General features: G+C 48.0%; 1 protein-coding gene across 2 annotated transcripts in view; it reads left to right on the plus strand.

The window, feature by feature from the left end:
- Window positions 1–13,451, plus strand: part of RANGAP1 (Ran GTPase activating protein 1) — a 218,029-nt gene that overhangs the window by 157,681 nt on the left and 46,897 nt on the right. For both annotated transcript variants that reach the window (XM_040359566.1, XM_040359567.1), the window contains exon 11: window positions 5,825–6,008. In XM_040359566.1, coding sequence (XP_040215500.1) covers window positions 5,825–6,008 — 184 coding nt within the window. The remainder of the gene's footprint in view (window positions 1–5,824; window positions 6,009–13,451) is intronic.

A 13,451-nucleotide genomic window follows, 5' to 3' on the forward strand; every position in this document is an offset into this window, starting at 1 on the left:
GTACGCCCCTGGCCTATAGGCTCCTGAGATGTGAATTCCGGTTCTGGAGAAAGAGAGGTGGGGGAAGGGGACAAAGAAAAATGGAGAGAAAGAAGAAGGGATAGAACGAACAAGACAGATGGATAGGGAGAGAGAGAAAAGGGGAAGAAAGGAGAACAGAGAGCAAACAGTAGGGTAAAAAATATTTGAAACATTTTATTGGGGGGGGGGGGTGACACCATATTTTACCGCACCAGGTGACACCAACCCTAGTGACGCCACTGGTCCCACTAGATAAAACCCCTCTCCCTGCATCATGCAGCTCAGTTTTTTTTCTGTCTAGTGTAGATGGACATGGCTCCCTTCGGGTCCATGGTCCGGGTGAATTTTTTTCTATTTTTCTCTACTTTTTGTTCCTGAGAATCTACTATCAGCTGCCGACTGGGCAACAGGATGGATCCCAGATCCTTGTAATCCCCCAGTTTCGGCCATCGAGCGCGTGCCGACCTCTAGCTTCGTGCTGGGTTGTCCACAACGTGCCCTGTCATTCCAGGGGCGGCCGGCAAACTACTTGCTCCAGGGCACACATATGACCGGGCGATATGTTTTCAGTCACAGTGTGGCGGGCCGACAGCCACCCCCGTCCGTACCTGCGCGAGAGATGGGTCTGTCAGGGATGCTTTCCAGTGTTTCCGCACAGGACATGAGTAGTGGTGTCCCTGCTTCGGCAGGCGGACTTAGCTGGGCTTTTCTGGGGCAGGGGGGGAGGTCGATTAGGGGTTTCCACCCTACCTTTCCTCCCTGGGCTAGGCTAGCTGCATGTGCTGGGGGTCCACCCCCGGAGGGGGCTCCAATTATCGGCGGGGGGCTGCGCTGCTGCTCCAGACTCCTGGGGTGGGGGGCTGATTTGGCTGTCTTTAGTGTGGGGGGGCCTCCGGTGGAGGCCCTGGGTGTTTGCAGCCTACTGTGTGGCTTTTTTTCTTTTACATGCGGCTGGTGGCTATTTTGGCGGCGCCGCTTTGTGCTCTATTTTTTCGCGGCGGACATTTTCTTGTGGATGCACGCCTCTTTATAGTGCGACCGCTCGGCGGCCATTTTGGGGTAGTACTTTGGCCTCGTGCGTCCGGAATACGGCACGAATGGCACAGCCACGCTACAGTGAGGCAGATCGACACAGGCAGCCGTGGGAGAAGCACCTCAGGTGGGAGGCGGCAGCTGGGCAGTACCGTTCGGGTGGTGAGTCCTCTGGGGGAGCCCCTCTTTCTTTCTGCGGCAGCTAGGAGGGTTGGGTTGATACCTTGCCTTGCACCCCCGAGGTGTCAGACACATGGGTCAGCATGGTGTCGGAAGCGGATGCCTCCTTCCCAGAAACACCTGAGTTCGCAACTGGTGCCCCTGCACCTGCTGTGTCAGTGGAGGCTTTTGTTGCCAGGGTGGAAGCGGCGCGTGGGCTAACGGGGGATAAAAAACGCCCTCTCCCCCCCGACATCTTCCGGGGCCAATTCTGATACAGAGCCAGGCCCAGCTATGCCTCATGGCCCTGATACTGATGCGTCGGAAGACGCGGACCACGGCCGGTCTGACAGTGAGGATGTCTGGGTCCAGGTCAGCACGCGAGAAGGCTCTGGTAAGTGATCTTATCACCGCAGTGCGAGACACACTGAAGATGGAACAGAGACGCCCTGCAAAAGTGTTTCCTTGTGTTTCTTATCTTGATAAGATTTTGTACAAGGATTGGGAAAAACCACAGAAGGTTTTTCCTGCCCCAAAAAATTTGGCGGTCCCATATCCCTTTGAGGAGCGTTTCCTTAAGAAGTGGACCTCTCCCCGGTAGTGGACCCTTCGGTGACCACAATTCCGGTGGAAGGGGCTCCAGCTTTCAAGGACCCTACAGACAAGAAGGCTGAGGCAATCGCCCACTACCTATACACGGTGGTGGGCTCAGCAGTGCATCCAGCAGTGGCTGGGACTCTGATGTATCAGACTCTGACTGAATGAGCAAAGATTCTGCTCCAGGGGTTAAGAGCACGTTAGGCTCCTCTGGAGGAGGTGACTTTGGCCGACTAGTTGGTACAGTGTCTTAAGTTTGTCTGCGAGTCTGACTTGGATACTATTCCCTTACTGTCCAGGCCCTCGGTTTATGCGGTGGTGTTGTGCCGCCTTATCTGGCTAAAGTGGTGTTCTGCGGACCAATCTTCCAAGAAGGCCCTGATTGATTTGCCCTTTTGGGGCGACAGACTTTTTGGTGCCTCTCTGGATGACATTATCAAGGATGCCACATGAGGTAAGAGCACGCTGCTCCCGCCCCTCCTTCACCACACACAAATGTTTTTTTCGTCTGCCCAGTGCTGCAGGTAAGCGGCTGATAAAGCGCCTGCTGAGGGTCAAAAGCGTCCCTTGTTTAGCAAGCCCAATAAACCTGCGGACAAATCTGCATCTGCATGAAGATCTGCCCCCACCTCTCGGGTGGGGGGACGTCTTCGCAAATTCGCGACTCGGTGGTCGTCTCTGATCTCCGACCGATGGGTTTGCGAAGTAGTTTTCTCGGGGTACAAGATAGTTTCTTTCTTGTCCACTGAACAGATTTTTTTCCCTTCAGCCAAAGCGTCTGGAAGCCCTGTTCGGGGCGGTTCAGGATCTTCTGGCACCTGTTCGTGGTACCAAAGAAGGACAGGGCCCATCCAATCCTGGATCTCAAAACCCTCAATTGCTTTGTGAAAGTGCAAAGATTTAGGATGGAGTCAGTCCGTTCTGTTGTTGCGGCTCTCCATCCGGGGGATTTTATGGCTTCCTTGGACGTCAAGGACACGTACTTTAATGTCTCCATATGCACCAGTCATCAGAGATTTCTGCGTTTTGCGGTCGGGGAGGACCACTATCAGTTTGTGGATCTCCTCCCCTTCGGCTTGGCATCGGCACCAAGGTGCTAGCTCCGATTCTGGCCCTATTAAGACAGCATGGCATCGCTATCGTGGGCTACTTTGACAACCTTCTTCTGAGGGCCACTTCAAGCTTACAGTTAGAGGAGGGTGTGTCTATAGCCTGTCGGACCCTCCGAGAATTTGGTTGGGTGGTGAACACCCAGAAATCAGTCTTGGTACTGACTCAACGCCTGGAATACCTGGGGCTGATTCTGGACTCCTCAGTGGCGAGGGTGTTCCTCCCGGTGGAAAAGTTATAGTCTCTTCAGACTGCGGTGCGGCGGCTGACATCCCGAAGCTGGTCGTCACTCCGGTTTTGCATGCGGGTTTTGGGTCTTATGGTGGCCTCCTTCGAGGCGGTGCCATATGCTCAATTTCACACTCAGGAGTTGCAGAAGGAGATTCTGTTCAAATGGGACAAGTGCCCATCATCCCTGGATCGTCAAATCCGGGTGAGCCACCGGGTCAGGACTTACCTGGTTTGGTGGCTGACATCACCGGTACTTCTGTTCGGGAAGTCGTTGCTCCCTTTTTACTGGACGGTGATCACAACGGATGCCAGTCTTACCGGCTGGGGGGGGGGGGAGTCTGGGGGGTTCAGTCGGCCCAGGGTCACTGGACTCCGGAGGAATCCCGCCTGCCGATCAATGTCCTGGAACTCCAGGCAATCAAGCTTTGCCTCTTCACGTGGTCTCAAAGGCTACAGAGGCATCCAGTCGGACAACGCCACAGCGGCAGCTTCAGAGGTCGCTCACATTCTGAGGTGGGCAGAACGGAGCATGTCGGCTGTGTACATTCCGGGTGTGGAAAACTGGCAGGCGGACTGCCTAAGTCACCAGATGCTGGACCAGGGAGAATGGTCTCTACACCCGGATGTTTTTCGCCTCCTTTGCCAGAGGTGGGGCATGCCGGACGTGGATCTCATGGCGTCTCGTCTCAATCTGAAGGTATTGAGGTTCGTGGCCAGATCGAGAGACCCCTGGGCAGACGCGACAGACCCGTTGGTGGCACCGTGGGGTCGGTATTGGCTAATCTATGCTTTTCCTCCTCTAAAACTTCTTTCCCATCTGCTTCGCAGAGTGGAGGTCGAAGGGATCCCAATGATCCTAAAAGTTGAATGAAGGATGGATGGCCGCACTCCAAAAACCGTACAGGTTGTCTTTTATTAAATGAACAGCAAAAGCATTACCAGATCACAGCAACAGAAACAGGGGACAGCCGACGTTTCGCACAAAATCTGTGATCTGGTAATGCTTTTGCTGTTCATTTAATAAAAGACAACCTGTACAGTTTTTGGAGTGCGGCCATCCATCCTTCATTCAACTTTTATGCTTGCCTAGTGCACCGCCAGCACCCTTGGAATCCTGTACCAGTGCATGACCATATAGTAGACCCACCTGGAGCGGTGACTTTCTTTCTTCTATCCCAATGATCCTAGTTGCTCCGGATTGGCCTCGGCGTACCTGGTACGCCGACCTAGTTCGTCTGGTGGCAGACGTTCCCTGGCGTCTACCACGTCGAGAGGATCTTCTGTCACAAGGTCCCATACTTCATCCTGCTTTACAGTCGCTGGTTTAATGGCCTGGCTATTGAAGATTTACCATCGCACCTGGAAGGCTTGCATCTCTCTGTGTGAGTGGTGTCCGCGTAGTTATTCTGTTTCCAGGGTCCTGTTGTTCTTGCAGCGTGGGGTGGACCAAAAGCTTGCCTTAAGTACAATTAAGGGACAGATTTCTGCTTTAGCTGTCTTCTTTCAAAGGCCCTTGGTGGTTCACTCGCTGGCGAGTACGTTTGTACAGGGGGTCCGGCATGGTACCCCTCTGGTCCGTCCTCCGCTACCTCCGTGGGACTTAAACTTGGTCCTCTCGGCGCTTCAGAAACCACAGTTTGAGAACATTAGGGAGATTCCCTTGCTGACGCTTTCTCAGAAGGTGGTCTTTTTGGTGGTTATTACGTCCGTCAAACGTGTTTCTGGGCCTTCTTTTCTTCCTAAGGTTGTCTTGGCCTTTCATCTCAATGAGGATATTGTAGTACCATCCTTGTGTCCTCGTTCGTCGCATCCAAAAAAGGCGGTGTTGCATTCCTTGGACATGGTCCGGGCTCTGCAGGTGTACCTGTCTGCTACTGCTTCGTTCCGGAGGTCAGACTCACTGTTTGTTTAGTTTCCTAAAAAGGGCTTTGCGGTCTCATCGGCCACCATTTCTAGGTGGATCAGGCAGGTCGTGATCCAGGCTTATGCCCTAAAGGGGCAGGCACCTCCCTTTCCTGTCACGGTGCATTCGACCATGGCAATAGGTGCCTCTTGGACTTTCTGACACCAAGCGTCTGTTTCCCAGGTGTGTAAGGTGGCGACCTGGTCGTCCGCTCACACTTTCACAAAATTTTACAAGGTTGATGTGAGTGCATCTTCGGATGCTTCCTTCGTCAGCAAAGTTTTGTAGGCGGCTGTTTAAAAGTTGCATCTCCTCCGTTGAGGAGCTCTGTTTAGTTTTTGGGGTGATGTTTGTTTTCATGCTGTTCCCACCCCTCGTTTTTTGACACTGCTTTGGGATGTCCCACTTTGTCAAGATTGCTGCTGTGTCCGTCCATTCATGGACAGACACAGCACCCACCTCTCCTTTTCTATGTTTGTACTGCTTTTTGACGAACTGAGCTGCATGGTGCAGGGAGAAGGGTTGTACCTAGAGGGACTGCCCCCGGGGGGGGGGGGTACTGTACAGTTTTTTGATGTGTTTAAAAACATTTAACCTGTGTCTGCCTAGTCCTCTCCTGATTGAAGGCTGAATACCCAGTTTGTCAAGGTTGCTGCCATGTCCGTCCATGAACTAAAAAAAAGGTTTTAAGGTGAATACAAAAATCCTATTTTTAAGCGCACCCTTTACATTTCTTACATTTTTATTTATTTTTTTTATTTATTTTTTTAGTGATGATGATGAAGGGGATGACGATGAAGAGGATGAAGCTGATGATGATGAGGAGGAGGAAGAAGAGGAGGAGGAAGAAGAGGAGGAAGATGACGATGAGGATGATGAAGATGATGAGGAAAGAGGGGATGACGAGGAGGAAGATGAACAGAAAGTGGGGCGATCAAAGAAAATTCCTGAGCCAGTAAATATATGAATCAGATTTTTTTCTCCACATTATAATCTTCTGCTGTCCAAGATATAGATATTGCTTACTTGTCAGTTTTTTTTTTTTTCTTTTTTTATTCTTGTGTAAGGCTGGCCATTATACAAATTTCTTGTCCTGTTTTCCTTTAGGTTTACCCAAACCATATAATGTGAGGTCAAACCTAAACATTTTCACTTTGTATGCAATCAGGCAGGCCCTTGCATATTTCATAGTTGAAGGTAAATCTAAAGGAAATTGAATAAGAAAATTGTATAATGTATGGAAAGGACTTTATAGCCACGGGCAAACCATCTTGTTATTAGCACCACATCCCTTAGTTGAATGGATAAAGAGGAATTAAATGGGATTTTTAAGGTGCAGAATAAGGTCCAGTGATATCAAAATATGATATAAAAAGTTTTATTTAAAGAAATGTTAAAAAAAAACAATTGAAGTACATTTCAATACAGTTTCATGGATACAGCACTGTAGAATGAAGTTCCCAACATGTTTCGCCCATGTCAGGCTTCTTCAGGGAATGCTGTCCAATTAGAGGTACAAGCCTTCATTTGAGGAAAAATGTCTATACATATAATAATCACATTAAAAAGTACATTTAAAATCACATGAGCGTTTTTTACCACTTTTTTTTACTGCGTTTTGCCTCGATTTTGGACAGGTCTAGGATCACCAATGTTAAAAGCAGAAAAATGCCAAAATCTGCCTAAAATTAAGTCCCAGAACTTTTTTGAGCTTCAGGCGTTTTGGAACTTCTGGCTTCAGGCGTTTTGGAGTGGAGATGTGAACCATCCCCATAGAGAATAATATATTTTTTCCCCTCCAGCGTTTTGTAGCTTGTGGCTTCAAGCTACAAAACGCTCAGATGTGAATGGGCCGTGTGTGCGGAACTGTATCGAACGCTTTTGCAAAATCCAAATATATCACGTCCACAGCCACGCGTCTGTCCAGGGTTTTACTTACCTCTTCATAAAAGGAAATCAGGTTTGTCTGACAACTTCTGTCTTTCATGAATCCATGTCCTTGTCTCTGTAACCGCGATCGCGGGTGCCTAGCGGACATCGCGGCCGCCCAGCACGCGCATCGGCATCTCAGTGATGCGGCGGGCGCGCTTGCGCGCCCCCCAGTGGCCAGGAGGAGCGGAGGCCGTATGAAGACGGCCACTCCGAGAATTAGAGCCACCTTGCGGCTGTACAAAGTCGTACGGTCGTCGGGAAGTGGTTAATTGGACAGTACAATGTTGGACAAAGTGCACATGTACTTACAATAAACTTCAAACATTTTTTCAAAACATTTTCATGATAAAATGAATAAATGGAACACCTATAGAATGTTGATTCATAAATCGTATATCCATATTATTTTCATTATACGGAAGCAACATAACAAGCAAAACATTGTGTGAACAAAGTTTAATCATGTAAATATATTGCCAATCGGATTTCATAACTAGAGTCCAGGGAAGATGAGGGAATGTGAATGATAATAAAACCCAAGATGAAATGACACGAATGACCAAAGGATAATAGGGAAAAAGAGAGGGAAGGGTGGGGAAAGAGGTGGGGGCTGGGAAATGAATGGGTTTGGAGGGAAAGAGTTACTATATCGAGGAGGTAACGGAATCGTTCAAACAACTATATAACGATTTTTTTTTAAAAGGTTTGTAACTTAACATTTCATTTAGCCCAGGGTAAGCTGTGGCTTTTAAAGAATAAATCTAAGGTGATTCTAGTTGTAAAAGTTTTTCATCTTCCTGCGCTAACATCAGTGGGGATATGTTCCAATGCCATATATTTTATAGTATGCAGACTAAAGCCAACATGGTGAATTATTGGAGTTTCCATTTTGTTTTTTTTAATAAGCGATTGGTCATTGATTCTCTTGAAAAAGGGACATTTAGTTTTTCCAACATTTCCTTTTTCCTGCATATAACTTGGTTGGTATGCAAAGGCAGCTTAGCAGTACCTCTAATGCAAGCTGGAAACATGCTGTATTTTTCCATCTACAGAAGCCATAAGACCAAGTTGACAATTTTGTGGTGCGTTAAGACATGCACATTAACCACTTCCATACCAGGCACTTACACAGCTTCCCGCCCAAGCCAATTTTCAGCTTTCAGCACTGTCGCACTTTGAATGGCAATTGCGCGGTCATGCTACACTGTACCCAAACAAAATTGGCATCCTTTTTTCCCCACAAATAGAGCTTTCTTTTGGTGGTATTTGATCACCTCTGCGATTTTTTTTTGTTGCGCAACAACTAAAAAAAGACTGAAAATTTGAAAAAAAAATTAGGTTTTTATTTTTTTCTGTTAATTTTTTTGTAAATACGTTTTCTCTTTCAATTACGGGCACTGATATGGCGGCACTAATGGGCACCGATGAGATGGCACTGATGGACATCGATGAGGTAGTACTGACGGGCACTGATTGGCGGCGCTGGTATGCGACACTGATGGGCACTCATAGGCGGCACTGATGGGCACACATAGGCGGCACTGATGGGCACACATAGGCAGCACTGATGGGCACACATAGGCGGCACTGATGGGCACACATAGACGGCACTGGGCACTCATAAGCGGCACAGATGGGCACTCATGGGCGGCACTGATGGATACTTATGGGTGGCACAGATGGGCACTGTGGGGTGGCACTGATGGACACTGTGGGGTGGCACTGATGGACACTGTGGGGTGGCACTGATGGACACTGGGGTGGCACTGATGGACACTGTGGAGCAGCACTGATTTTGCCAGGTTGCCAGTCAGTGCCCATTTGTGGGCACTGATTGGCATCTTTTTTGGAATTCTTTTTTTTTTTTTTTTTCGGGTTTTTTTTTTTTTTTTTTTTTGCAGGTTTTTTTTTTTTTTTTTTTGCCCACCCTGGTGGTCCAGGGTGGGCATCCCTGGTGGTCTAGTGTGGCGATCCGAGGGGGGGCTGCGCTGATAAACAATCAGCGCGAACCCCCCCTGTCAGGAGAGCCGCCGATCGGCTCTCCTCTACTCGCGTCTGTCAGACGCGAGTGAGGAAGAGCCATCAACGGCTCTTCCTGTTTACATCGTGATCAGCCATGATTGGACACGGCTGATCACGTGGTAAAGAGTCTCCGCCGGAGGCTCTTTACCGAGATCGGAGATGCAGGGTGTCAGACTGACACCCCGCATCACCGATCGCCGCGATGCGCGCCCCCACGGGCGCGCGTGGCATGAAATCCTGCAGGACGTTCTGGAACGTCCTGTCAGGATTTCATAACCACTTCCCGGACGTAAATCGGCTATAGGCCGGGCGGGAAGTGGTTAAACACTTCAAAAGGGGACACATTTCTGAAATTTTTCACATGCATGTAAAAATCTGAATTTTTAGAAAACCAAGAGATAGAGAAGTTACCATAATGCTCCAAGGGGACATTGCATTCACAAAGTAGATTGGAAGATAAGGTTCCTAGCTTCCCACCCATGCTGACCAGGTTTTTTTTTTTTTTTTAGAATAATTATGTCCCATGTTGAGCGGCAGGACCACATTGACCACATTGAAATAGAGCGACAATTTTTAAAAAAATGCAATATTTTTTACTTTTTGCTATAATAAATATCCCCCAAAAATATATAAAAACTTTTTTTTTCCTTAGTTTAGGCCGATACGTATTCTTCTACCTACCTATTTGTTATAATTTATAGTGTTTACAAAATAGGGGATAGTTTTATTGCATTTTTATACATTTTTTTTTTTTACCTCTAATGGCGGCGATCAGCTATTTATTTATTTATTTTTCGTGACTGCGACATTATAGCGAACACAGACAATTTTGACACATTTTTGTCGCGCGCCCGCGAACTACGGCTGGGCACTTAAAGAGGACGTACAGGTACGTGCTTGTGCCCAGCCGTGCCATTCTGCCGACGTATATGTGCAGGAGGCGGTCCTTAAGTGGTTAAAGTAAACGTCCCAATCCATCCTTGTCTGTTTGATTTTGCTGAGATATCACTTTGATAAACAACCACCTAGTGCAGGCGTCACTAAATTGCAGCCCGCGGTCCGGTTCCGGCCCCAGTAGCCATTCTACCTGGACCGCAGCCTCGCCAAGTAGTTTCTTCTCCCTGTCGCCAGCTCGCCCGCCTGCCTGCCGCCATATACACAGCATTGCAGGCGCGGCAGGTGCGTGCCTTCTCTATTCTTTGCACTGCCTGTCTTAATCACACAAACGTGAAGCACGACCGCGCTGGACAATGGGCGGGAATTTTTAAATTAAAAAGTGAGTGATTGGTTGCTAGGCAGCGGAGCGGTTCAAGCAATAAATTTGTGATATGGGGGTCAGTCTGTGATTGTGGGGGGGTTCAGTCTGTGATGGGGGGGGGGGGTCTGTGATTTGGTGGGTCAGTCTGTAATAAGGGGTCTGTGATTGGGGGATCAGTCTGTGATGGGGGTCTGGACCAGTTTGTGATAGGGGGTCTGTGATGGGTGTTAGATCAGTCTGTGATTGGGGTCAGGTCAGTCTGTGAGTGATGGGGGTTAGTCTGTGTGTGATAGGTCAGTCTGTAATGGGGGGTTTGTGATGAGGCAGGGGGGATGTGATGTAAGGGGGGGCTGAGGACACTGATGTATAAGGGGGTCTGTGATTTCTGCACTAGCAAAACACAGGTCTCTGCAAGGGCAATGGAAAACAATTGTTTTCTATGTGTACTGTTCACACTGAAACAGCACCCCTGCGTGCTGATTAGTCTGGCGCAAAATGCATACTGTTTCTATGCACCGCAACTGAGCTGTGGTGCATAAAAATGAATGAAATGTATTTTGACATTTCAATAAAGTTGAAAGAAAAAAAGCACAAAGTGTGATGTGTGTGCGTAGTAAAGGTGTGTGCATGTGTGTGGCGGGGGGAGGGGCTGTGAAGTGGAGGATATCATGTGGAGTCATGTCACCAATATGACATTCGGACCTCCGCTGAAAGAAAATGTTTCCGTCCGGACTCCCATGAATTTTAATTCAGTACCCCTGCCCTAGTGCATGGCCATCTTGAGTAGGGGCAAATTATTCATGTGGCATGTCCTTCTTGGAATCCATCTGCCCTTAACTCAAGCATGCATGCAGGAGAGTGTGCTTGGCTGAGAAAACCCCTCCTGAAGACTCCTGGGTTACCTAAAAGTAACCCAGTTGTGGACTCCTGGGATTTATGATATAATTTGATTAGGCAAGAAAGCAGGAAGTAACTGAAGAAATAAAAAAAAAGTTCAAAACAAGCAAATATATATAGGGGTGCACCGAATGTTTTTTTTTGGTGCCGAAACCAATACAAAAAATGGAAAAGACACTAGGCCAAAGAAACGATACCGAAAATGATTTTATATATTTTAAATAACATTTATTTTTATATTTTAAATAAAACGTATACATTTTTATATAACACATTGCTAATAGTATTGGCAAAATTTCCATCCGGTGCACCTCTAGCAGATATGATGCAGGGGATGGTCAGAGACTGCAGACGTGGTACAGGAGAGGGTCAGAGACTGCAGACGTGGTACAGGAGATGGTCAGAGACTGCAGACATGGTACAGGAGATGGTCAGAGACTGCAGACGTGGTACAGGAGATGGTCAGAGACTGCAGACGTGGTACATTAGATGGTCAGAGACTGCAGACGTGGTACAGGAGATGGTCAGAAACTGCAGACGTGGTACAGGAGATGGTCAGAGACTGCAGACGTGGTACAGGAGATCAATGCAGCCTCACCAGTGTCCATCAAATGCATCATCAGTGCCTGTCAGTTGCAGCATACCAGTCAGATGTAGTAGCCTGCCTGTGCCGTTCATGCAGCCTCATCAGTGTCTGTGCCCATCAGATGCAGCAGCCTGCCGGTGCCCATGTCATGAAGCCTCACCAGAGCCCATACCATGCAGCCTCAACAGTGCCCATGAGGTACAGCCTACCAGTGCCTGGTAATGCATGTCAGGCTCCTATGACACTCGGCACAATAATTCCTAGCATTGGATCAGAGTGCCGTTTATAACAAAAGGCGGTCTAGGAGGCTGGTCATCGTTGCATCGGCTGCACAGCAATTCAGATCCAGCTATGACGCACAGCGTGCCATGCATCGCCAGGCACTGGGAGGCTGTTTATGACAGGAGTGGGAGGAGGACGACGGAGGGGAGACTGAGGGGCATGTTGGGATAATACATGTGCGGCACCCAGCAGGATGGCCCTGCCCCTTTTTCGGCGCCATTATCAGCAACTATTCTCTTTCAGCAAAGTGCCAAACACAATTTTCGGCCGATATGTTTCGGCGGCCAAAATTTCGGTGCATCCCTAATTATATACTTTCCTATCTATTTACTAATGCTAGTATCGTAAGTGTTATAAATGAGAGTGAAGTTCCATTTTATGATCAGCTACTACTGCCAACCAAAAGCTTTTTATATGCGTATAGGACCAAACCATATGAATACATTTCCCCACTTACTGGCAAGATTTTGGGCACATCTCATAAGCAGTACGAGAGATGGCCGATGATCTCTGAGGGGTGTAAAAATACTGTAGTTGAAAAAAATGTAGTTGAATAAAGCAATCCCTAACAAATCTTGAGGTGAAGGTTCTTCTGAATCTTTCATCCCAGTTCTTATCTGTTAATTTTGGAATATCCCTGCAACAGGCATGAGATGTTATTGAGTGACCTTGGTAGTGTCTTTGCAAGGTAATCCTCAGGAACAAGGAAGACAAAATTCTGCCTATATTGCAAAAGGCTTAAAGGGGTTGTTTTTTCACCTTAATGCATCCACCGAGGGACCCCAGAAGCAGATGATTGGGCTACTCTGTGCAAAACGAGCTGCACAGTGGAGGGAAGTATTTGTGTTTTTTTTTTTTTAAATAACAAACATAAAGGTTTACAATCACTTTAACCACCCCTTCACGCCGATATACATCGGGAGAATGGCACATCAACATATATGTACGTTGTCCTTTAAGCCCAGCCGTGGGGTCGCGGGCGCGCTCCCGCGACCCGGTCCGAAGCTCCGTGACCGCGGGACTCGCGGACCCGATCGCCGCTGGAGTCCCGCGATCGTTCCCCGCAGCTGAAGAACGGGGAGAGCCGTGTGTAAACACGGCTTCCCCGTTCTTCACTGCGTCATCGATCGTGTGATCCCTTTTATAGGAGGACACAATCGATGATGTCACACCTACAGCCACACCCCTACAGTTGTAGACACACTTGAGGTCACACATAACCCCATCAGCGCCTTCTGTGGTTAACTCCCAAACTGCAATTGTCATTTTCACAATAAACAATGCATTTTAAATGCATTTTTTGCTGTGAAAATGACAATGGTCCCAAAAATGTGTCAAAATTGTCCGAAGTGTCCGCCATAATGTCGCAGTCACGAAAAAAAATCGCTGATCGCCGCCATTAGTAGTAAACAAATTTTTTT

This window comes from Rana temporaria, chromosome 7 (assembly GCF_905171775.1).
Source record: "Rana temporaria chromosome 7, aRanTem1.1, whole genome shotgun sequence".
Taxonomy (NCBI): domain Eukaryota; kingdom Metazoa; phylum Chordata; class Amphibia; order Anura; family Ranidae; genus Rana; species Rana temporaria.